General features: G+C 38.0%; 1 protein-coding gene across 10 annotated transcripts in view; it reads left to right on the plus strand.

The window, feature by feature from the left end:
* Positions 1–27,114, plus strand: part of BMPR1A (bone morphogenetic protein receptor type 1A) — a 144,863-nt gene that overhangs the window by 89,043 nt on the left and 28,706 nt on the right. For 9 of the 10 annotated variants that reach the window (XM_054508253.2, XM_054508251.2, XM_064594912.1 and 6 more), the window contains 3 exons: positions 17,461–17,679; positions 24,563–24,725; positions 26,929–27,031. In XM_054508253.2, the coding sequence (XP_054364228.1) occupies positions 17,613–17,679; positions 24,563–24,725; positions 26,929–27,031 (333 nt within the window). In that variant the 5' untranslated portion in view covers positions 17,461–17,612. Of the gene's footprint in view, positions 1–4,769; positions 4,788–17,460; positions 17,680–24,562; positions 24,726–26,928; positions 27,032–27,114 lie in introns of those variants that run through there. The other variant, XM_064594911.1, reaches the window with a different exon arrangement.

Here is a 27,114-nt window from a genome sequence, read left to right on the forward strand (position 1 = left end):
AATTCAAAACATGAAATAAGCCAGAAATATTTTAGGAAGAGGACTTTTGAGTATTTTAAGGTTCCCTATTTCAGGACTTGGATCTACATTTCTTTTCTCTGATATCTAGAAATCACCAGAGGTGATAATAGGAGTGAAGTTCATGAGCTAGTACTTGAATAGAGATTGTTGGATTGGTAGTTACTGGCTATAACTGTAAGGTTTGGAGATGCATTTTCAGATGCCAGTATACTTATAAAGAATATTAGAGTATATTATGTGGTTTTGTAGTGGTTTTAACTCCTCAGTTATGTTTCCGTTAAGATATTAATGTATCTTTTATTCCTTTTATTCATTTATTGAACATGTATTGCTTTGCTTAGTAATGTGCCAGAAAATGGAGATTACAAAAGCTGCAAGATAAGTCCAAACATCGCCTGACTACGTACATCTCTAATAGGAGGAGTTAAGTCTGCCTCATTTACCGTTGTGTAATCAGTGTAGAGCACATACCACAGGATTAATAAATAGTTTTTAAATGAATGTTAGCTAAGAGCTGTGAAACAGCTATGGTACCTGTTCTGGGTGCACCAGAAGTACAGAGATGGGACACCTCACTCAGCCTGATGAGTAAGGATCAGGGATTGCCTGCCAAGATTACTCTTAGATCAAGTCTTGAAGAATGAATTAGAGTTAACCTGGTAAAGCCCAGAGGCTGTGCAAAAGAATGGAAGTCTGAAGGGAATGCGTATGAAGATAGAGTGCTACGGTGATTTCAGTATAGTTGGAGCATTGGAAGGATATGGAAGAGTGGGAGGATGGTGTTAGAAAACCCTGCAGGGGCCAGATTCTAACAATCCTTCTTATGTCTTGCTAATTCCACCCTATTACAATGAGAATATTCATAGATTTTTAAGCAGAGAGCATGACAAGCTCATTTGTTAGCATTTATTAAATGTGACCATTTACTAGGCTGTACAGTAAATTCTAACACATTTCAAAATATAAATAGTTCTGATACATTTCAAATAATCGTATCAACCATATTTTCTGTCAACAAATGCACTTAAGTTAAAAATGAATAACAAACAGTATATACAAACCCATGGTTGGAAATTTAAAAATATACTTCTATAAATCCTCCAGGTCAAAAGTAAAATGACAATACAAATCAGAAAATACCTAGAACTGAACAATAAAGAAAATTTGGATATTAATACTTGTCTGACACACTGAAGCCTTAAATACTCATATTAAAAAATAAAAATATTAATAAGCTAAGCATCTAACAAATAAGGAAAAGAACAACAGAATAAATTCAAGAGAAATAAATAGATGATGAAGGTAAAAGCCAGCACTTGTGCGGTACCTGGGTTATGTAGTCAGTTGAGTGTCCGACTCTTGGTTTCAGCTTGGGTTGTGATCCCAGGGTTGTGGGATCAAGCCCGTGTTGGGCTCTGTGCTCAGTGGGGAGTCTGTTTGGAGTTTCTCCCTCTTCCACTCCCATTGTGCATGTGCACGCACTCTTTCACTCAAATAAATAAATAAACCTTAAAAAAAAGTCCACACTTAATATCTAGCCCTGCATTGTTCCATATGCTTTACAAGGATTATCTTATTTAATCTTTACAACCTTGTGCGGTGAGTACTGTTATTATTCCCATTTTATAGATGAAAGGACTGAGGCACAGAGAGAAACTTAAACAAGCTTCTAGCTAATCCATGATAGAATTGGGGTTTGAAATTAATGGAAAAAAAATTTTTTAAGATACATAGGAGGGGATTACAAAAACCAAAAATTGGTTCTTGAAAAGGCTGATAAAATAAACCATTTGAACGATCAAGAAAAACCCTGAAAGCACAAATAGTATTGGGGATGTAAAGGGGGGAGTGTAACTTCAAATATAAAAGAGATTTTTTTCTTAAAAATAAGAGAATACCTTGAGTAACTTTATATCAATAAATTTTATAATTTAAATAAAATGACAGTTTTAAAAAAAGAAAATAAATTGACTAAATAGAAAATCTGGATATTTTTATAATTATCAGAGAAATTTAATTTATGCTGAAAGATCATCTCCCTCCCATGTGCTCACAGATAAGCCCTTCGCCCAGATGATTTTATTATTTTTTTAAAGAGTTTAAATAATCTCTACACTCAGTGTGGGGTTCAGACTCACAACCCCAAGATCAAGAGTCACATGTTTCACCGTCTGAGCCAGCCACGCACCCCATGGCCCAGATGATTTTAAAACTGAGTTCTGTCAAACTATTCTAGTGGTAGATATGTCCAAATTTATACATCTTGTACCAGAGAACAGCAAAATAGGGAAAGTTCCTCAGCTTATTCTATGTGGTTAGTATAACTTTGATACCAAAACCAGACATGGATAATATAATAGGCGAGTCTTACTTATGAACATAGATGCAAAACCTAACAAAATATTAGCAAAACAAATGCAGGAGTATATTCAAACATAATTGTATCTACAGTACTGCAGTACAGTTCTGATAATACCTACCCAGAGTTAATGTCAGACTCCACAGGTATAAGGCCACAGTCCCCAACAAGACTGCCCTTACTTGAGATGCCAGTAACAAGTTTGGGGGTCTCCAGGCTACTTGGACTTCTCACTAACTGGCTGCAAATCCAGGAGGATTCCATGCTCCCCTCAGATTTTATTTGATGATTTACTAAAATGATTCACAGGATTCAAGAAAGTGGTACATGTGCAATGATCATTTTATTCTAAGGGATACAGATTGGGATCAGTCTGAAGAGACACATAGGGTGAGATCTGGGAGAGTTCCAGATGTGGAGCCTCCTTTCCCCTGGGAATCAGGGTATGTCATCTTCCTGGCACATTGATATATTTACCAACCAGGAAACTTATCTGAACTGTGGTGTATAGTGTTTTTATTGGCGTTTCATTGTGTAGGCATGACTGAATAATTGGCCACATGATTGAACTCAGTCTTTAGCCCTGACCCCTCCCCAACCCTCTGATCACATGGTTGGCCTTTCTGGTGACCACCCTCCATCCTGAGTCATAAACTCAGGTATGATCTGTGAGACTCGTGCATAACAAAGATACTCCTATTACCCAGGAAATTCCAAGGATTTACTTTAGGGGTTCCCTTCTAGGAACCAGGGACAAAGACCAGACAATTTATAATTCAATAATGAAAAAATTGAATTTATCCCAGGAATACAAGGATAGTGTGTTAATTATTACTGCATAACAATTTATCCCAAAACTTAGGGACTTAAAACAATAAAAACACAGGAAGTTAAGGGCAGTTTATTGGGTGATTTTGGCTCAGGGTGTCTCATGAGGTTGTAGTTAGGATGTCAGCAGGGGCTACATTCATCTGAAAGCTTGACTGGGGGTGGGGGGATCCATTTCCAAGATGGTACACTCAAATGGCTATTGGCAGGAGGCCTCAGTTCCTCAGCCCAGAGTGAATGACCCAAGAAAAAGCAGAGAAAGCTGCATTGCCTTTTAAAACTACTCTCAGAACACATACTTTGTCACTTTCACTTTCTACTGTTGGTTAAAAGGGAGTTACTCAATCTAGCATACACTCTCCAAGTAATTAGGCTCCACCTCTTGAAAAAAGGAATATGAAAGAATTTGTGGACATCTTTAAAAAACTACCACAGATAGTTTACTGTTTAAGAAAGCTCTTAATATGGATTATTACTAATTAATTTATCCATTAACGCATTGAAGGAGGAAAATACTGATCATATCACTAGATGCAGAAAAAACACAATAAAATTGAACCCCGTTTATGATGAAAACTCTTAGCAAACTTAGAAGGGAACTTTAATGTGATAAAGAGTATCAGTAAATTTATAATTAACATAGGAAGAATTGACATACATGATATTGAAGCTTTCTATACATAATGCAATATGTCTTTCCCTGTGTTTAAGTGTATACTGTGTCCTTCAGGAGTATTTAAAAATTGTCCTTATATCAGTGTTGTGTATTTGGAGGTGCAAAATGGTACAGTCCCAGTGAAATTACCAAAATGTCTACCAAGACTACCATTAGACTCAGATTCCTTCTTCTCGGATTCTGCCTTGCAGATTTATTTGCTCAAGCAACAACAGAAGCAGCCATTCAAGTTTATGTATTGCTTTGCTTATTATGCTTATGCTTATTGTAAGCATTGCTTATACCAAAATATGGAACAACCTACAATGTTGACCAGTAGGAGAATGGATAAATACAGCTGTAAGATATTCATAGGATGGAATGCTCTATATAACAATGAAAATGAATGAAAAAGAACTACATGTATCTACCATGGAAATCACTCACAATGTTGATTGAAAAATAAGCAAATATAAAAATATACATATAGAACAATACAGCTTTTATACAGGTATAAAAAATTCAAAAATAGGCAAAACAATTCTATATATTGTTTGGGATGCATACTACATACAGCAAAAGCCTATGGAGACATGGATGTTAAATACCACATTCAGAATAGTGGTTACTTCAGATTTTATGGTGTTTGCCTTGCTTTACTCAGCACCTAAGTAATTTTTTTTAAAGCAGCGGTGGTAAACCCACTTTATTTTAATTCCAGTATAGTTAACATACAGTGTTATCTTAGTTTCAGGTGTACAATAACACCTAGGTAATTCTTAGGTGAAATCTTTGAAGCACTGTATTCAGTGAGCACAGTTTGCAGACTCACAGCGAATGGAAGACCTCATGGCATTATTTCTTTTACAGATGAGCAAACTAAGGCCCAGAGAGGGAAGTGAATTGGCCTGGATCAGCGAGCCGGTAAAGGCAGAATTAGAACTAACTCTTAGGTCCCCTAAGCCGAAGATGCTATGTACAGTCCTTTCCTTATTTTATTTATTTTATTTTATTTTATTTTATCTTATTTTTTAAGATTTTATTTATTTATTTGACAGAGAGAGAGACAGTGAGAGAGGGAACACAGGCAGGGGGAGTGGGAGAGGGAGAAGCAGGCTCCCCGCTGAGCAGGGAGCCCGATGTGGGGCTCGATCCCAGGACCCCGGGATCATGACCTGAGCCGAAGGCAGACGCTTAACGACTGAGCCACCCAGGCACCCCCCTTTCCTTATTTAAAAAAAATTTTTTTTTTGATGCAGGGTTCGAACTCACAACCCTGAGATCATGACCTGAGCTGAAGAGTCAGGCGCCTAACCTACTGAACCACCCATGCACCCCTTTTAAATTTTGTTTTTTAATTTCTATTTTATTTTATTTTTTACCTTTCTTTAAAATAAAAATGTAAGTTGATAAATATTTAAACTAGGTACCTCAGCTGAAAGATACTAAAAGGAGAAAAAAAAGCCCATCCCATGCCATAGAACTTCTTCAGCAAAGCACTCTAAACCAGCGCATTTTAACTGACAACAATATTCTGACACAGAGTAACAAAATAAAAAGTAGATGTTTCATCCACAGGCCAGAAGTGCTCCCTGGGTTTCCATGTGCTTCCCATTTAATAAGCTGGAATTTGTAATCTCGAGGGTATTCTTTCATAGACCTACAGGTTTGCAAGGTTTAGTTTCCTATAGTTTGTGGTTAAATACAGGGAAGAATTACTAACGATCTGATTCTAACACCCTCTGGTCTTATTCAGGGCCTTTGGTGACTTACAGTTTACATACAGATATTACCTTTGAACCTTTACTTGTGTCTACTTACTGAAATATTGCAGTTGATTTTAGGTAGTCCTTTGAAGTTCCCTTTGTCAGACCATTGTTTGTACCAAAGGGCTGTATTTTCTTTTTGTCTGTGATTATTTCCACAGTTATTTAACTTGCTTTAACTATGTGGTACTGTCAAAGTATAACCCAAGCCATTGTTTGCCTTAAGCAATATTTTAGATCTTGAGAAGTTATGTTTACTTATACAAGACTTTCTTAAGACCTTTTAATTTATATCTCAAACTCGAGTATATGCAGTGAGAACAGTGGAAAATTTTCCTCACAGGGTCTTGACACAAGTCAGGGCTCGAAGTGAGCAGGAGGAAGTGGTGTGGTTTTTGTATCATTTCAGTTGTGTTGAGATAAGGAAATGGAATAGTTTATCCACAGTACAGCCTGTTTGGGAAGGTCTCATTTGTATATAAAAGTAAAAGAAATTGGCATGATGTTTTAATTCCTTCTGCTATATTCAAGTCATTGCCTCAGCAAATATTTATTTAGTACCAACTATGTGCCAACCGCTCTTCTTGGTGCTAGAAATACAGGGTAAAAAAGTAGACTAACACCCCTGCCCTTATAGAGCATACATTCTGGAGCAGGTAGCAAGCAGTAAACAAAATAAATAGTAAATTGTATATCAAATTATAGGATGACAAGTGCTAAAGAGAAAAAAACAGATATCAGGGAAGGAGGATAGGAGTGCCAGGGGTGAAGATGGGATTACAATTTTAAATAGGGTGAGCAAGAACACTATAAATAAGAAAGGGATATTTGAGTAAGCCCTTGGAAGAGGTAAGGTAGCAAATCATACAGATGTCTAGGGGAGGAATGTTCTAGGCAGAGGGACCCACGAATGCAAGGTCCTGCAGCAGGGCCAGGTCTGGCATGTGTCAGGGACAAGGAGGCCAGTGTGGCTGGAGTGGAGGAGCTCGAGTCCTGTGGGCCATCATAGACTTCAGCTCTTACTGGGAGTGAACAGAGGGCTGACGTGACCTAATGTGCTTCCTAGCGCTCCTTTGGCTGCTGTGTTGAGAGTATATTGTAGGTGGACAAGGGTGGACGTGGGGAGAAGGTTAGGAGGCTGTTCAGTAATCCAGGCAAACAGTGTTGGTGTCTTGGACCAGAGAGAGAGAAGTGGAGGTGGTGAGAAGCACATAGGTTCTGGGTATATTTTGAAGGTAGAACCAGCAGGATTTGCTGAGAGATAGGATATGGAATATGAGAAGGAAGGAGGGAATGGTCAAGAATGACTCCCAAGAGGGGCGCCTGGGTGGCTCAGTCGTTAAGCGTCTGCCTTCGGCTCAGGTCATGATCCCAGGGTCCTGGGATCAAGCCCCGCATCGGGCTCCCTGCTCCGCGGGAAGCCTGCTTCTCCCTCTCCCGCTCCCCCTGCTTGTCTTCCCTCTCTTGCTGTGTCTCTCTCTGTCAAATAAATAAATAAAATCTTAAAAAAAAAAAAAAATGACTCCCAAGATTTTAGGCCTGAGATACTTGAAAAGTAGAGAGGCCATTAGCTGAGGTGAGAAAGACTGAGGGGGCTAGCAGATTTAGGGGGTAAGAGGGGAAGGACCAGGAGTAATAAATTATGTAGCTGCTGGTCTCATTAAGTAAATTGGTATGCTACTTGAGCTATCTTAAAGGAACTCTTTTCTCATACCAGTCTATGTTGTTGTTTAGTTTATTCAGAATTACTCATTTTATGCTAATCTAGCCCAGAATACTCAAGTGTGCCTTTCCCTTAAACCTTCCTATCAACTAGAACGTTTTTGGTTCTAAAGGAAAAACTGACTCCTTCTGACCTAAAAAATAAAGGGAATTTAACTAAATTAAAAGGGACTGTAAACTGAAAAGTGCCTGTTATTCAGGCTTCAGGCAAGGTTGCTACTCACTGATGGCTGTAAGGACCTGGCTTCTTTTAGTCTCCTGGCTGTGCCTTCTGGTTCCCCTTCTGGTGCCAACGTAACTGCCAAAAGCTTCTTGGGCAGCTGTTTTCTTAGGCCTATTCAGTCTGAAGAGGGACGGTGTCTCCGCAGGCCTAGCCACGGTCCTGAGACTATATTAGACTGGCTTTCCCCTGAACTTTTCATTCTGGCATGGAGGATGGAATATGCTGAGTGGCTTAGTCTGGGACAGAGCCTCTACTCCTGGAGCTTCAGGGAAACCTGTGTGCTCTGAATTTTTTTAAAAGATTGTAAATAGAGACAAAAGTGGAGAGAAATGGTTTTCAGTTGTTTTTGCCTTGTGCAGGCACTGTGGTTAATACAGCAAGAATGGGATTCTTTTTTATTTTTATTTTATTTTTATTTTTTTTAAAGATTTTTATTTATTTATTTGACAGAGACACAGCAAGAGAGGGAACACAAGCAGGGGGAGAGGGAGAGGGAGAGGGAGAAGCAGACTCCCTGCTGAGCAGGGAGCCCGATGTGGGGCTTGATCCCAGGACCCTGGGATCATTACCTGAGCTTAAAGGCAGACGCTTAATGACTGAGCCACCCAGGCGCCCTGGGATTCTTTTTTAAAGTGGTCAAGTGAGAAGAAAAAAAAGTAAAGTAAAAGTAAAATTGCATCCAGACATTAGTTTGATCAAGATACTTTCTCTTCCTAGAGGCCTAATACTATTGCTTCTTGAACATCTAGAACCACACAGGAGCCTTTAGATAATGAAAAATGGTAGATCATTTAGTTAAGAATCCGGATTTCTCAACAAGGAGAGCACTATTGACATTTGGTTGAGACAGTTCTTTGTTTTGAGGGATTCTCCCTGCACAATTGCATTGCATTTTCTATTTTGGTCATTTGTCACCAACCAAAAAGCCACCCGCATATTTCCAGATCTTCTTAGGGAGGGACACACTTGCAAAAGCTCATGACTGTTTTTGAACGGTTGTTTTTTCATATTGAGGGCATAAATACAGATATATTGTGATTTAGTTTCCTGAGTGAAATATGGGTAGGGGTTTTTTGTTGTTATTTTTAAAGTTTTGCTTTGTTCTTTTTTTTTTTTTCTCCTTAGTTCTGGAAGTTGAATATATTCCACTTAAAGATTGATTTAACATTTGAATTAGTTTTTTGGCCACAGCGAAAGTCTTTGATTACATGTAGTGTTGCTTAAGGAAATGAGAAATCTGTTTTGATAACCAAATTTTGGTATTCTTTCAAGCATTTTGACTTTGGGTCACATAGGTTAGAATAGAAAGCCCAGCCAATCCTGAGCAAACTTCTAACTTGGATAGGTTTTATTTGTGGGAGAAGAAGTGAAATTTGCTGAGTCTAGAAGAATTTATTCCTAAGGTCAGAATATCTTAGAACTCTTTGAATATATGTATTAAAATGCAGTTTATAAGCACTTAGGAAATGTTAGCTATGTTGTTGGCTTCTCTTTGGTGAAGTGAATATATATAAAAATATGTGTGTGGTGTGTGTGTATAGTCTGTCTGTTACTCTCTGAGGTCCGTTTTCTGGAAGTATTTGTATCAATCAGGGCCCAGTCAGGAACCACAGTGGCTGTTTTCACAGGAAGAATTTGGTATAGGGAATTGACTACACAGGTATTAGAGAGTTGAAAAAGCCAGTGGAGCACTGGGATTAAGCAGAAATGGTCATTGTGGGAAGCAGCTACCACCCCGAAGAGACTGAGATTTCAGAACCTAGATGCTTGGAGAAATGTGTGCCCCTGTGGCGGCAGCTCAGAGCCCGGCTGCTGCTGGCCCCTGAGGAGCTCAGAGCATAGGTCCTGAGGAGCTGGCTCTCAGACCTTGAGGTGCCGGCACCCCTGGGTCTGAATGTGGGCCATGAAGCTGGTTCTGGAAGTGTGGCAGCAAGTTGGAAACTAGGAACTTACTGCTGCTGCCTGTGCGGCGGGTGCGGCTCAGGTGGCTGACAGGGAACAGCAAGGTGAGGAAGAAGCAAGTCCCTTCTCCCTCCTCCAGCTTTCTCTCAGTCCCCTGCTGGCAGAGCCTGTGAGGGAGCTAGCTGGTAAAAGACATGTTAGCAGTATCCCAGCTCAGTGCCACACTGTAGAGCATTGAGAGTTTTTTCCCTTTCTGAGCAGCAGTGGTGTGTAATGAGGAGCCTACCACTTTCGGGGTTTTTTCTCATTACCTACTGGCTTCTGACTTTGCATTAGTGAGTGAAATTTGGGCTTTGTCACAACAGACTTGCCTCTTACCGGTTGTGTGATCTTGGGCAAGTTTTGAAACTCTGCTGAGCTTCACTTTTTCCTCGCAGAGTTGTGAAGATGAAATAAAATCTTACATGGCTCAATAAAAAATAACTTCCTGTTTCCTTTTTGATGGACTTACTCACGTACCGACTGATAAAACATGGCCCTTAGGGTTCAAAGACCTGGGTTTAGTTGTTCCTCAGGTTGCTAGCTATATGAAATTCAGCAAGTCGCTTTAGCTCTCTGAGCCTGTCTTTTCTCTGTCAGAGTAGGAATAATCTTACTTACCGTAAGGGTCATACGGATGGTATAATGCACATAAAACTAATTTGCAAATTATAAAGATGGTGATATGCTAACATGAAGTTACCACTAAGTAATATTTATGAGTTTCTCTCATTTAATCTGCACAGAAGACCTAGCGTATGCTAGACTCTGAACTCTTCACTACCATTTTATACTGATTTTATCTGAGTAAAAATACTGTGCAGAAAACACAGACGGTATTGTTCACCGTTACCCCTAATACACCTAAACAGGGATGACCAAACGCTGCGCCTCCCAGGCATTTCTGCAACCACTTGGCTTGTTTTTTGGTCATTTGTGCTTATTCCAGGGGAGAGACAGAACAACACCCAGACCCCCTCAATGCACAGCTGCCAGTAAGAATCTCTTCTGAGCGTAGATGTGCCAAAGATTGATGTGTAGCATAATCTAGTTCTAATTATTTGTGAGCTTTTTCCTTTAATAGAAATAAATGAACAAAAAAAACTTTGGAGTAACTAGGTTGGGGATTTGTAGTACAAAGTTGAATAGTTAAAAATAGATTATCTCCTGTTTTTAAAAATACTTCATAAACCAGGAAGCATTTATTGTGCATCTAATATTGAGACCCCTGGTGTGGGATATAGGACGTATAAATGCATCTGCAATGTATAATGCTGTACTAGTTTGTCTTGCCTTTCTGTTCCTGGAAGAATTCATACTTGTGTTAGGGAGAATAGTCTTTTGGCTCAGAAGGAAAGTGAAAGGTTTTGAATAAAGAGGGGACGATTTAGCAGAAATACAAAGGTTAAATGCATTAAATTTGCTTTGAATAAATAATTGAGTGTTGGGAAAAGGTTAAGTCTAGTTAGGAAGTAACTTCAGTGGTGACGATGAAATTAGTGACCTCAAGGTGTTGAAGACATGGCAGTTAGAAATGTCTCTGAAAAGTGGAACTTGGTTGGTTCTCTTTGCTCCTTTTTCAGACTTTCCAAAAGACCTCATTATGAACGTCTCACCCATCACAAATTCTCACAGCATAGCCTCCAAGGCAGACTTTTTGGTGAGATTCCTGTGTATTACCACAGATACACTTATATAACTATTTATTTAAGCATGTTATTTTCTTAAGGGTTTATGTTTAGATTTGGGTGAGATTGTTTTTCACACTGATATAAAAATAGCCATGAGCGGTGTTACTACAGTTGTCTGTGTATATATTAGCTCAGGGATTGATGGGAGTAGAGGTTGGAAATGGGGAAGAAATAGATGGGTTGCTGGTTAAGAGAAAAGACAATATTCTTATGCTAATCCAAGCTCTGGATAAGGAGCAAAGCAGCCATGCAAACAATGGCTGTGGAGCCAGAAAGTCTGCAGTAAGTCTAGTCCTTCTCAGAAAGCTTGTCAGGCCAGGCGCCTGGAGCTGCCTAGGGGGAGGGACCGCTGGAAGGGGGAGTTGCTCCTCACCACTTTATGGAATTGGCAGCTGGCCAGCTTGTTGAAAATTCCCAAACCTCACTACTAGAGAGTAAAAATTAAGGGTGGGGGGCTTAACGGGAAGAGGAAAGAATGACTTTAGTCTGTTTTTTCAGCTGACTTCAGCCTTTTCCTGTTTTTTTTTTTATTCTGAATCAACTATTGGTTTAGCCGTATTTCTGTTTACCAAGCTTTGTAATTTTTTATTTAAAAAGAAATTATTTATATTTTATTGAATAATTTGCCTTAGTTTTATTTTCCTGAAGAAGAAACAGCACCGATCTATGTATATAGCAATGGAAAATAAATTTATTTAGATGCCTATTTGAACAACTTTTAAACACCAGCATCATTTTGAAATTTCGATCATGTAGCATTTCAAAGGTCTATGTTTCCTTATATCCTTAGCTTTGCAAGGTTAGGTATTTTAAATTTAATATAAAAATTCCAATGAGTTATTCCAAGAATTTAAAAAATACTTTATTTTCAGATGTTAGAATTATAAAATACTCTGTTTCAGGAATGGTTGTAAAATATGGTTACTGTTTTGCTATGTCATGATCACAGAAACAGTTAATATGATGGGACAAATAAAGGGAAAGTCATCAGTATTTATATTATTAATAACAGTAATCACAACTGTAACAACAGACGGCTGTTACTTACCGAATGGTTAATACCGAGGTGCATTTGGGTTAGTAGTATCATTCCCATTTTGTGGCTAAGGAGACTGAGATCTAGACAGCTTGAATAATTTCTCCCAAATTACATCGCAGATAAATACTGGAGCTGATATTTGAAACCCGTAGACTTACATCAGAATTCACTCTCTTAAATTTGCCAGGATACTATATGAAAAGTGCCTCTACCTAGAACATAAAATTGATGTCATCTTTCTGCAACTCATAGTTAAAAAGGGCACGTGTGTAACAGTATAGAGAGTAGAACTAGGGATGGTTTTCTCCCCACAAAAATGAACCTTACTTGTTGAGGTAATTTTAAAAGAAAGAGCATACTTTTGGTTACTCCTTTGAAAGAAAGATGTTACTTATATATATCAGTTAGTTCTTTGGGCATTGTGACTATCTTATACTTCTGTTGTTATGCTCTGATTTGACTATGCTTTCCAGACTCTTGTTTTTTGGTTGGCTGTGCAATAACTTACAGTGATTAGGCTTTTTATTATTTTAGCAAATTTCTCATGAGTATATTATATAGCAGTGTGTATTTTCTGTTGCTGCCCAACAAATTACCCCAAAACCTAGCGGCTTAAAACAAGCATTTATGATCCCCTACATTTTCTGAGGGTCTGGAATCCACCAGGGGCTTAGCTGGCTGGGTCTAGTTTAGGGTCTCCTGAATTGTGCCGGTTAAGCTGCGGTCACCTGAAAGCTTCCCTGGGGCTGCGGCATCCATGTGCAAGATGGCTCACGCACATGCTGCTGTCAGGAAGCCTCGGCTTCTTACCACGTGGCCCTCTCTGGAACGCTGCTTGAGTGTCCTTATGATATGGCAGCTAGCTTCCTGCAAAGTGGGTGTTTCAAGAAAGAGCAAGGTGGAATTGGAAATGCCTTTTATAATCTAGTCTCTGAAGTCACACTCTGTTGTCTCCATCTCATTTTATTTGTTAGAAGTGACTCATTAAGACCAGTGGGAATTCTAGACAGAGAAGTAGGATCCACCTATTGAAGGTACTGTCAGAGCACTTGTGGACATATTTTAGATCAGCACAATGATGTTTTGGTAGATTGTTGTTGTTTTTTTTAACCTGTGAAAAAGTATCACTTGTGAATACTAGTTTATATTCTAGCTGTGGTAATATACACTACATTGATATTGCACACGATAGGTCCTAGACCGTAAACTTAATTTATCAGTGAATGCCAAATAAATATATATGGTGTTAATGCTTTTATTAATCCAGTTTTTAAATGGATGTTGGTATTCTGGGGCCCTCTTCTCTTTTCATTCTTAGAAGGCCATCTCATACAAAGCCATAGCTTCAAATACTCTATGCTGTTGACGTAGTAGATTTGTATCTTCAGTACCAAATGTGTCCTTTAAGCTTCGTGCCCATTAGACATTCCCTTTGGGTAATCTCAAGTGTCTAAAATTGAACCCTTGATCTCTTCACTCCTTTCAAAATCTGCTTGTCCTCATTCCAGTAATTGCTCATGCCAGAAATGTAGAGATCTTCTTTGACTCTCATTCTCCCTTACCCCACAATCTAATCCAGTACTAAGCCTTGTTGAGTCTGTTTATGAAATATACCTTGAACCCATCCACTGTACCACCACCACCCAAATCTTAACCACCATTGTCCCTCTCCTAAACTACTATACTGTCCTTCTCAACTGGTTTCTTTACTTCTGTTTTTGTCCCCTCCAGTCCATTATATAGAAACCAGATAATTGCCTTTCCATCCCACTTAGATTTAAATCCCAGATCTTTCATACGCTCTTGCCTGATCTGGTCCTTGTTTTTCCTATTTCTTCAAACTCACATCCCATCAACTACCCCTTATGCTCACCATTTCAGAAATACCATTCTTCCATTGCTCTTTTCTGCCTCAAGATTCTTGTACAGGCTGTTCCTTATGCCTAGAACTCACCCCCTTTTCTTTACCTGGCTAACTCTAATTCTTCAGATCTCATCTTAAATGTTGCTTTTTAGCATGGCTTCCCTTAGTCTCTCCAGATGAGATTAGGTCACTACCCCATGCCTCTCTTGGACTTGGCACTTTTCTTTCCTCACACTTAGCACAAGTTATGATTACGTATGATTTGTACTGTCTTGTTTAGTGCCTGACTATCTTAATTGTCTTGTTTAATGACTAGGAACTCCGTGAAGACTGGGTCCGTTTTGCCCTCATCAGTCTATTCTCAGTGTCTAGTACAGAATCATGTATATAATAGGTACTTAATAAATATTTAGGGAATAAATTAATAGTCAGTGGCAAGAACACTGTTCCTGCAGGACTTCAGCATTAGAAGGAATCCGATGAATCACTTAATTGGTCTAGTCTCCTTTCCGTCATGTCTGTCATGTCTGTCATGTCCGTCATGTCCTTGACAGAGGTGCATTCACACTTTGTTCCTTTGATATGCTGTGAGCAAAGGCCCCGATCTTTGAGTTGTAAGCTCAAGTGTAGTCATTTCCCTATCCTTTGCATTCCTGTCATTCCTCTCTAAAGTGTTCAAGAGGCCTGACCAGGTGGAATAAAGTAAGGTGGTGACCCTCTTTGATTACAGCAGTAGGTCTCCATCCCTGCTTGATAAGATTGCCTTCATGTCTCAGCAGTTGTCATAAGCACTGATGCATATTGAGCTGGTAGTCAGCTAAAACCTAACATTTTTCTTTTAAAGATTAAGGCTTTCCATTGTTGGGTTACAAATGAGGCAGTTGAAGCCATTTTACCTTTAGCCTTCTATTGGCTGATAGCTGTTCTCTATACAAGTTATTGTAGATCACACCTGTTACTTCCTGTGCCATGTTATAAACATGTATGAGAGGAGGAAACTTTATTGAGCACCCATTCTATACCAGGCTCTCCTACTTTATAATATATAATTTACATTGTGTAACATACATAAAATATCCAGCAGGGCAGTCTAGGGTAGCAGTTAACACATGGACTCTTGAATGAGATCTCCTTGATTAGAATTAGAGCCCTGCCACTTACCAGTAAATTCCTTAAACTGTGCTTGCCTCCGTTTCCTCATCTGTAAAATTAAAATAATAATCTCACCTACCTCACAGGGTAGTTGTGATGATTTGATAAATTAATATTAATATATTCAAAGCATTTATAATGGTGCTGGCACATAATTAGAGGTGAATATGTATTAGCTATTACCTCATTTAGATCTTAAAATAATTATGAGTTAATAATATAATTTCAGTTTTACAGATGAGGAAACTCATCCAGAGAGGGTAGGTTACTTATTTCAGGCAGATCAGGATTTGAACTTGTGCCCAGCATAGCAGTCATAGATGTTTATGGGAAGAAATCACACATAATCCCCTTCCAGTGAAATGGACTGTGACTGTGGCAGGTGCTTAGAGTCTCCTCAGCTGCTCTGCAGGATGCTTTGGTTGTCCCTCTAATGAGACTAGACCACATATTAGCTTTAAATCAATTGATGAGGAAACAATGACTCTGGAAGATGGAACCAGTCCTAGCAATCAGTTTCACCCAAGACCATGAGCTCCTTGCAGCGGGGACTGCCATACTCATATCTGTATCCTAGCACCCTGCACTGATGTGTCATAGGCACTCCAAAAGTGCTGTTGGTGAGTGGGTGGCGGTATGGAGCTGGCGGAGCTAGTAGGAGAGGCCGAAATAATGCCAGGCTTTTTGTCACGGGTGACTGAAGACATGGCACTACCTCCCTCTGTGATAGCAAATGCAGGAGAAGGAGGCAGGCCTAGAGGGTTAAGAAGGAGAGAGAATGCATTGGATTTAGATGAGTGGTGTGTAATCCCAGTAGAGATACTTAGTAGGCAAATAGAAATATGACGGGAGAACAGGGTTGAAATTACACTGCAGACTGCTTTTGAATTTGAAACCTGAACAAGTATCCCTAGAATCGCAATTGTGTAATTTCAAGAAGGGAGTTTTCCCAAGAAATGCTATTAAGTCACATTATGGATGTTGTTCTGTGATTATTTTAGATTTTACGTCTTACTGTCTCAGCATTATGTAGGTGGGAAGCAATTTAATTATATAGTAGAGAAGTGAGAAATTGTAGAGGTTTTAGAAGTCAGATGTTAAAATGCACAATATAAATGACACTCTGTAAACCTTATTTCCTCAATACTGTAAGTGCCTTTGAAGAGCTAAGTAAAGTGAAAAATTCTTAGGTTGATAAAATAGAAAGCTCAGGTGGTTTATGGTAGAAATCATGCTGGGGGTAATTATGTCATGAATAAATAAAATCTTTTTCATTCAGGAATAGTTTAGGCTGAAATCAATAAAATCGAATTGTCTAAACCAATAGGATGGGAGAAAAAACAGAATTATATTCATCTATATACAAAATAGTGAGGGTTTTTTTGTTACCCATTTCAACTATTTTATAATTGCCAAATCTTAACTGGGGAGGTTAGATTTCACATCATCCATATTAAAAGCTCAATTTTATACTAATGAAGCCAGATTTGCAATATTTTAGGAAAATAATTTTAAGATATATTTCTGTTGCTTTAATGATGAAGCACACTGCTTATTTAAATATGTGTGATTAGCTAGGCTTTCTCTTCTATAGAATAAATTATTTATTGCAAAGATTTGAGGTGTTTTTATCACATCTATTAGGATTTGAAAGATTATTGTTGAATAACTTCATATTTTAAATTCAGTTTTTCCTGCTTTATTCTTCGTATATTTAGAAATTGTTACTAATAAAATAATTAGAGTAGCCAGAAAAGACTATTGGGATTATTTAGTGTACTTGTTTTACATATGCTTAATCTGAGATCAGGAGAGGTGGCAGTCTATTTACTGAATTATTTAAGCTTTTGAATTACAGTGCCCTTTTGTTATTGTAAATAAAGATAGCTTTAATCTTTAAAAATGTATTTCATTTCTGGGTGGCTCACTTGGTTAAGCTTCCAACTCTTGATTTCAGCTCAGGTCATGATCCCAGGGTTGTGAGATTGAGCCCCACATTGGGCTCCATGCTGGGCATGGAGCCTGCTTAACATTCTCTCTCCCTCTCCCCCTCCCCCCATTCTCTCTCCCTCTCCCCCCACCCCGAAATGTATTTCATTATTTAAAGGAATGTTTGAGCATTTGTTTTTCTCTCTTAGTTTTGAAAATTTCCCAGAATACAATTATATTCATTACCTTTTTTATATTTTTATCTTTCAGGAGTCAAGAGAAAGCAGTGGAAGTTGGAGTCATTGTCAAGTGATTGAGACCTTTTGCAAGAAAATCTCTTTGAATAAAAGTCATTTAAATTAGTGACATAACAAGACCAGTTATTAGAGGTGACAGTGTACAGGAAACATTAAAATTGAACAATGACTCAGCTTTATATTTACATCAAATTATTGGGAGCCTATCTGGTCATCATTTCTTGTGTTCAAGGTAAATCAGTGTTCATTTAAGTAATCTTTTTCAATATTTTATTTCTATATTTAAAATAACCATTCTTGAAACTGCTTCTTCTACTTATGTGCCTTTTTGAACAGTTAGGCTCAGTATGCCGGCATAACTTTTTTTTTTTTTTTAAAGGTTTTATTTATTTGACAGAGAGAAAGACAGCCAGAGAGGGAACACAAGCAGGGGGAGTGGGAGAGGGAGAAGCAGGCTTACCACGGAGCAGGGAGCCCGATGTGGGGTTCGATCCCAGGACCCTGGGATCATGACCCGAGTTGAAGGCAGACGCTTAACGACTGAGCCACCCAGGCGCCCCGCCAGCATAACTTTTAAGTAAAAAGGCAAAGAACAAATACATGCCAGATAATTTTGAACTTGATTGTGATAGAAACATTTTCAGATATTTGTAAAATTTCAGCCTCTCTGAATCTGTTCTCTTATCCATAACATAGGCATTATGATATGCAACATTAAATCTTGTGAGGATTAAAGTATAAAATAAAGTATCTGTCCTAGTAAGACTAGGACACAGGGTAATAGGTACTCAAGACATAGTTTTAAAATTCCTTTCTCCTTTAAAATACAATACAGAATAAATGTAAATAATTTAAAAAATCATTCTGTCATCATTAAAAAACTTCAGAAAGGTAAGTTGCATTTGTATATGCCAAATACTAAAATTTCTTCATAGAATACTCAAAAGTTTTATTTATGAACAGCATTGTAATTTTGTGTTCATAGCTTGGAATTCCCAAACAGGAAATTACTGTGATGACTCTGAGGATCAGACAGGCTATATTTGCACATGGGATTTTTCCCAAATGGTTTAATTAGGACATTATTTCAAACTGAAGGGAGAGTACTGTTTTGCAAAAGGATTTTAGATTAAAGTTATTGGGTATCTTCATTCTCTTAAGTTTATGTCATCACAGATTGTTCTTTCATAAAGTTTTGTTCGGAGTGATAAAGATTAATATCTACTAGCAAGAAATACAGTTAACAGCACAAATTTTTTGACAGTTTCATTTTTTTTAATGTATTTATTTGAGAGAGAGAGAGAGAATCCCAAGCAGACTCCCTGCTGAACATGGAGCCCAATGTGGGGCTCAGCCGCATGACCCTGAGATCATGACCTGAGCCGAAACCAAGTGTCAGACACCTAACCTATTGAGCCATCCCAGGCGCCCCTGATGTTTTCATTTTAAAGATAAAAATAAAATCTGTAGCTTCATATTTTGTCTTAGGTGTAATTGATACCATTAGTATTTTCTTGCTCAGAATACAGAGAGCCTTCTTCCAAAAGCCACTTTTTTTTGGTGAGATGCCAAATTATTTAATAAAACACCTTTAACAGCTCTTGTTATATGTCTTGTTGATCAGCACCAGCCAAAGCTGTTTTGAAGATGAGTTAAATTAATAGCATATTTGCTACCTCACTCCCAGATAATTAGTATTTGATGTTAAATTTTTTTTAAAAATCTATATAGATCACACAGAGGCAGTGTAATTCAAAATTCTTTCCCCACCCTGATTCAAATTATTCTGTAATAAACTTTTATTAGATGAAATAAACTGGTCATTAGTTATTAGATATAAGCAAAAAATATCGGTAAGAATTACATTTCTGTGATGAATAGCCAAATGTGTTACATTTCCTTTCAAAAAGATTAGTTTGAGAGTTGCTTTATATAAAATAAAAATACTTAGTCTTAAAACTAAAACCAATGTAGAAGAAAATGTTATTTCTTAGAGATTACTAAGGATTAGAAGTGGTGTTAGTGGAAATGGCTTTAGCTTCAACTTTAGCTTCAGTTGTGTCACGGGAAAGTAAATTTCTCCATATTATTGGTTTCCTAGTTGTAAAATAGAAACAATAACATGTATCCTAGATGTAAACAGGAATTTTTGGAGCATTAGATGTTTTGATAAAGATTTAAGTCCTTTACATTGAGATAAAGTTATTCAAGTTGAATCAAAGAATGTGTCACCTGATACTAACATCTAATTGCTATTTAGTTCTTGTTTTTGGCTTGGTCACAAGTTTTAGAAATGGATTTTAGCTTTAAGAAACTGATTACCCAACAAACAGTGACTTAAACAAACAGATTTATTTTTTGATGTAGATGGTAGATATTTGCTGGTGCTCATTCAGTAGTTGAGTGGTGTCAAGGTTGACATTTGTAGTTTTCTTGGCTTTTCCCTAATGGTTACAAAACGGCTGCTGTTATCTGCATTGGAGGAAGGAAAAATGGGGAAAGGGTCAGCACTGACTTCAACTGCATGTTATTTCAGGAAAGCAAAATGTCCCCAGAAACCAGCCTTCTGCTGGCAGATTTTATTGTGTTTTGTTGGATAAACTGAGACAGTTGCTAGGGCTACTGGAAAACTGGGAGATGGGGTTGTCACAGTCAGCGTAGATTAATCTAAGTCCATTGCCTATGGCTGGACACATGTCCCGCCAGACAAAATCAGTTTGGTCAGTTAGGAAGATAGGGAAAATAGATATCCTTGGGACAACTTAAAAAGTCTTGAACAGATTCTTTCTCTTCTGTCAGTTAAGGTGTTTTCAGCTCTAAGTAACAACAACAACAAAAAACCCAATTCAAAATAGCTTAAACAATAAGGAAAATGTATTACAAAACAGGAAGTCTGACGGTAGGGGGATTTCAGTAAGTTAATTCCTTGGCTCTCATCAAGTTCTTTCTCTTTTTCAACTGTATTCTCCTCCACCTATTAATTTAGCCCTAGGTTAAACTGACTCCATGGCCACAATGTGGCTGCTGTGGGGCCAGAGATCCCATATAGATAGGGCAAATTTGAGTTGGCAGCATTCAGTAGAAGAGGGAATGGATGTCTCTCGTGTCTCTTTTTAATTGGTAAAGAAATCTTTCCCCAGGCATCTCTCCTGTTCCTTCCCCTTCCTTTTCCAGTGGACTTCCTTCTAACTTTATTGGCCAGAAGTAATTTATGCTCTTGTGTCAGCAGTGGCAAGGGGACTAGAACTAAAATTGTTGGATTAGACAAAACAGTTGTCTCTACTGAGGGTAGGGCTGTGCTTCCCTGAATCACATGGAGGAGGGGGCAAATATTTAAAAAAGGGTGTGTGTGTGTGTGTGTGTGTGTGTGTGTGTTTAGCAAGGTAAAGGGAAGAAGAACACCTAACAACAGTTGTTGCAGGGTACTACACCCGTCTACCTAATCTCATACATATCCTTCTCGCATGCATATGCTAGAAGTGCTCGTGTCAATGGAAATACTCAATTCCTCCTCAAAGGTATATATGTATATATAACCCAGAGGTTTATCCACTTAATGCACTCGGCCACTCATCCGAGACTTTTGGGTAGTATGTAACCTTGTCCACCAGATTCATATGGGCCTCTTCATGGTCTAGCAGTGGGTAGCTAAGAGAGAAATTGTTGGTGCCCAACACACCCAGTATTCAGTGATGAAGAAGAAATTGGATAAGTACTATATGAACTCCCATTCAGAAGGACAACTTGGAAGCCACCTTCAGTAGTCACCACTCCGTAGCACATAGATTAAGGAGAATTGTTACTGATCACTTCGTACATGCAAAGCATCGATGTCCCATTGGTCTCTCCAGCTCCCCTACCTTTTGCCTTCTGATTCCTATTCTAGACATTCTGTCTTAAGGACGGGGGAGGGCTTTCTCTGCTTTGTACAAAGGAAGACCATAGATGACTGGGAAAGTAAGAAAAATTATTTAGTCAGGAAAAAAATTGTAAAATCATGGATGCCAAAAATTGCCATTAATGACAAAGGAAGCTGGTATAAATGTGTCTATATATAGTCACTTGTATCTTTTAGCTATTCATCTCTGTATTTATATATATTTGTGGTTTTTTCTCAGTTGTTACACTTGAGCATGTAAACTTTAAGTATTTTTTTGCATGTATTTGTTTGAAATACAACCTATAGCTTCAGCCCACCCCAGACCTCATAATTTTATGCTTTGTAAACACAGGACTAGTGAGTAGAAAAAGATTGGCATATTGTAGGAACTGACAGAAGGCTAGCATGCCTGAGCATGGTGGAGGGTAGGTGCTGTGAGTTGATGTTGGAGAGGTACACAGGGTCCAAATCCTACTGGCGGTGGGCATGGTGAAGGAGATTGGAGTTTATTCTGAGTGCATGTGGAGCCATTAATTGGTTTTAAGCAGAGAGTGACAGGATCAGATTTATGTTTCTAAGATAACTCTGGCTCCGATGTGGGAAATGGATGGGAGGGCCCAAGAACAGAAGTAGGGAGGTGAGTGTGGAGATTCCTATCTCAGAAGTGGCACGGCATGATGGGGCCAGGTAATAGCAGTGGAGTTGGAAAAAAGTGGAAAAACTTGAGATCTATTTTGGAGATTGAGCCAAAAAGACTTGGGGAGATGGGTTTGAGGAGATACGTTAATGAGTTCCATTTTGGACAAGTTAATTTTGAGATTACTTAAGCAGGTCAAGGCTGGAGGGGTAAATCTAGGAACTATCAGCAAGGAGATTTGTTTAGACCATGGGGTGGGTGCTGTCACCTAGGGAGATACTGCAGAGAGGCTGTTGCTTAGTTATTTTTCTCTGCATCCATGCCTCTATTTAGGGAAATCTTGTAACTTTGAGATACAGCTTAGTTTTCATTGCTTTTGACACCTAGGCCGACTTTGTGTTACAGGCTCTTTCCTTCGTTTACCTTTGTATTATATCACTTTTCACAGTGTGTTTATTTATGTGCTTATTGTCCTTCCCCATTTCTCAAGGACCAGATCAGTTTCCAGCAATCGGTAACTTGCCTGCACGTAGCTGGCCTCTAATTAATGTTTTTCTTTTTTTTTTTAAAGATTTTATTTATTTATTTATTTGAGAGAGAGAGACACACAGCGAGAGAGGGAACACAAGCAGGGGGAGTGGGAGAAGGAGAAGCAGGCTGGCTTCCCGCAGAGCAGGGAGCCCGACGTGGGACTCGATCCCAGGACCCTGGGACCATGACCTGAGCCGAAGGCAGTCGCTTAACCGACTGAGCCACCCAGGCGCCCCTAATTAATGTTTTGTTAAGTAAATATTTGAGGTAATATAAACCCCAGATGCAAGTTATTATAATTAGGATTTTTAATTTCCTAAATTCAGATAGTGTTTTGGGAAATTATGTGTATTAACCATGATATAACTTTGAATATTCTAGGTATTGGTGATCTTTTAGTATGATCTTTGTTATTAAATAATTTCTTCATTTGTACCCTATTTTATATGTAATTAAGCCCTTTATTATACATTCATTTCATCTATATATAACCTTGAGTTGAATTGGGCAGGAATTATTATCGCCATTTTTTAGAGATAGAAGAAGTTCAGAGAGTAACATCTATGGATATATTTGGGAGTTGAACCCTTACCTTCACACTGTTATTTCTGTGTCATTTCTATCACACTATACTGCTTTTTCTGTGTATCACTAGATATTTGAAAAATTAATTGCATGTAGTATATTATTTACCATTTGCTCTCCATACTTAAATTAGTGCTTCCTTCTGTTATCGTAGTGGATTTTAAAGCTGGTGAAGAGACTTCAGGTGGCCTCTAGTCCTGTAGTCTTACTGAGTAAATGAGGTCTGAAGAAGTGACAGGGCTTGTCCGGGTCATCCAGCTAACTAAACTGTGGTGGGACCATCGTAGGACCATAGTAGACCACGGTCCAGGTCGCCTCATTTTTAGCCTAGTGGATTTCTTCTATTCTTGGCCATCCCACCCTTTTGTTACTTTTTACAGTTGACATTCCTAACGTAAATGAGGTCTTTAAGCTTTGTTATCAATTTAAAGGGTTAAATGAAGATTATTAAAATTCAAGGCATGGAGTCACTAAAAAAAAAATTAGCAGCACATTCTTTTCCTGTTATCAGTGTGTGTTTGTGTGTTACTTTTTCTTTTCAATAGTTCATCATGGCTAAATTTAAAGTCAAGTCCACATTGGAGGAGCAAGATGGCAGAGGAGTGGGAGACCTAAAGTCAAGTCCACATTATGCTTGAACCACTTATTTAACATTTATAATGAAATGTTTATACACAATTCTCTTAATATTTTATTCCCTGGAGGTCAACCCTACAAGGAGTAGGCTAGCCAATTTCAGCTGATTCGGAGAGAGGGAGGAATTACTAAAACGTTTTAGTTCTTTTCTGCTTTCAGCCTGAAAGATTCAGTACCAAATATGACAGTATCTGTCATTTGAGGCTACTTGACTCTAATGCAAGAACACAGTTCTATTTTCATAAGCTAACGACTGCCCTACAGTAACCTTCAGTTTCTGGCAGCATAGGCTGGATTTGAACCAATGACCTTGAGATAAAAGGCACCAGATAATATGATTAGTCCCCATGCTCTCACAGTTCCCTTACTTAAGCAATTAAAGTCCAAAGCGAGATGCTTAGTAATTGCACTTCCACGCAGAGGCACAAATAAAGGACTTATTTTTTTTTTTAAGCTAGTTCCAAGTCTTCAGCCAAGGAGTTTAAGAACCATATTTGTGTATTTTTTTAATGATCGGAAACAATCTCAGACTTCCCTGAAATTGCTTCTCATTTTGTACCTTTCTTAAAGTCATGACCATAATCTTCTACCTTTGCCACATTGTTTTCCACTGTGCAAAATTTGTGACATAGTCCTCTCCATATGTCCCACAATACCTGGGACGGTTATTCTGTGCATAATAGGTTATTAACAAATGTTAAATGTATGAATGAAGTGTATTTTTAATTAAACACAGTAGCTGTCATACTGTAATAAGAAAACCTAGAAACTTCTCATTGGAAATTGAAATTGAAAGAATTAGCTTTTCAGAAATGGTTTATTCACAGATTTCATATTTGAATACAGGGCAGAATCTAGACAGTATGCTCCACGGTACTGGGATGAAATCGGACTCTGACCAGAAAAAATCAGAAAATGGAGTAACCTTAGCACCAGAAGATACCTTGCCTTTTTTAAAGTGCTATTGCTCAGGACACTGCCCAGATGATGCTATTAATAACACATGCATGTAAGTATTTTATGCAGTCCTTCTTAAAGTTATGAGAATAGGAGCGCATTTGGTGCTATTTTAAGAATTGTTTACATTGTTTAAGGTTGTTGGTTTTTTTTTCTTTAATTTTATATGGTATCTTTCCAAAGAGCCAAAAAGCTTCTTGTTCTGTATATGGGGATATTTAGTACTACTACATGATTGATGGTTCTTTTCTTACAGTAACACTGTAATATCCTTTTTAAAGGAGGTAAAAGGAATCTGGTATTTGTCTAACATTTTGAGTTTATTTAATAATCTTTTTATCATAAAGTTTACTGATACTTATTGTAGAAAATTTAGAGATTACCAAAAAAGAAATTCACCCAAAATCTTATAATTCTGAATTGGTTGAAATATTTTACAGAAAGATAGAAGTTGATACTGTGATACTTAATTTTATTTTACTTTCTTACAAGTGAGCTCCCAATCCAAATCTGATTTATATGACAGTTTTAAATTTTCCTACTTAATTTTATGTTAACTATTCAACACATTTATAAATGATCATATAATTCTATTCCATATTGTTTGGGGACATTGAAGAATTGGCTTACTAGCCAAAAAAATTCGCTGAACAACACAGTCTCATCAGTTAATTAACTGTGTCCCTGTTATGAAGGTAATAACGTCCTGCTTTGTACTTTCCTAATGATTGTATGCTCTTTGAATGTCACCAGATATAAAGCCAAAAAGTATACATGTAAAATATTGAAATTATATGATAGTTCACCATGTCTTAGATTTGTTGTTTGTCCTCTGGTGGTAGTTGAATTTATTGTGACAGCCTGGATAATCTGTCATAGGGGAGTGTTCCACACTATGTCACCAGGTAATTTCTTGCCAAACTTATTGTCCGTAATACGTGCCTGATATGTGTGGGCTGTTAGTGGCTTAGTAATCCAGAATAACTGAAATCATTCATTTTAACAGAATTTTGCCCCACACTTAGCATTTTTCCTTACAAAAAAATTAATAATTCTGCAAGTCTTTTAAGTAGAAACAATATACTTACTGATATGAATAAGTAAGAGCACACAAAAAAGCTTTTGTTTTTATTTTTTTTAAGATTTTATTGATTTATTTGAGAGAGAGAGAGAGTGCACGCAAGTGGGAGGAGGGGCAGAGGGGAGAGGGAGAAAGAATCTCAAGCAGACTCCCAGCTGAGCATGGAGCCCGATACAGGGCTTGATCCCACAACCCTGAGACCATGAGCTGAGCCAGAATCCAAGAGTCAGACACAACCGACTGAGCTACCAGGCATCCCACAAAAAAAAATCTTTTACAAGTGGTTTCCTGCCCTTTAAAGTCTAAATGAATATATTAGGGGTAAACTCCAACATACTAATACTAAAATGACAACATTTCGTTAAATACATATATATGTAAATTTCTTGAAGCTGTTCAAAAGTTATCCCTTTTTTCATATCACATTCAGTAAAATGCACCTCTCAGGATCTTAGTCAGTCTGTTATTCCCAAGTATATTTTTCTTTGTCGTTTAGTCTGGTTTTGTGTTTCATAAAAAAGTTGTTTTTATTTGTCTATGGTATGTGAATACTGAAAATCCCATGGATAAAAAGAGGGAGTCTTTTTTAAAAAAGATTTACTTATTTATTTGAGAGAGAGAGAACAAGTGTTTACGAGTTGGGGGAAGGGCGGCGGGGGAGAGAGAGAGCGTGCGAGTCTCAAGCGAGTCCCTACTGAACATGGAGTCTTGCTCACGGGGCTTGATCCCACGACCCCGAGATCGTGACCTGAGCCTGAGCTGAAACCAAGAGTCAGACACTCAGTTGATTGAGACACGTAGGTGCCCTAAAGAGACAGCCGTTTTTTAAACATTAAGATTCTTTACTTTGTAAAATTTTATAAATCAGCTTCCTGTGATCACATGGCTGTGATTAGCAAAGAGAAGTTACATAATAATTCATATTTGGAGGACTCATTTTAAAAGAAATCTTTTTCCACCTTGGACCATTAGGTTTTAGTTCAGATGCCGAAACTCTTTCATTTGCCTGAAAACCCATAGAATTTTGCTGATAAATAACATGTGAATGCAGTTCTAGTTCAAAAAACAAGGTACTAAAGGTCATTAGTACCCAGTCACATTCAAATTGAGATTTAATTGGTACTTTCTGATGTGAAGTTATGTTTTTTGTTTTTTGGGGGGTCTTTTCTTTTAGAACTAATGGGCATTGCTTTGCCATCATAGAAGAAGATGACCAGGGAGAAACCACATTAGCTTCAGGGTGTATGAAATATGAAGGATCTGACTTTCAGTGCAAGGTAAGATCTCATTTGGGGCCTATGCAATAAAGAAGAGAGGGGCCATGTGAAAGTATTCCTCTCTCCAGGAGAAATGTGCCTGA

The sequence above is a fragment of the Mirounga angustirostris genome, unplaced genomic scaffold, assembly GCF_029215605.1.
Source record: "Mirounga angustirostris isolate CCGP_5_RB_7025 unplaced genomic scaffold, mMirAng1.0.hap1 SCAF_6, whole genome shotgun sequence".
NCBI classification, from domain to species: Eukaryota; Metazoa; Chordata; class Mammalia; order Carnivora; family Phocidae; genus Mirounga; species Mirounga angustirostris.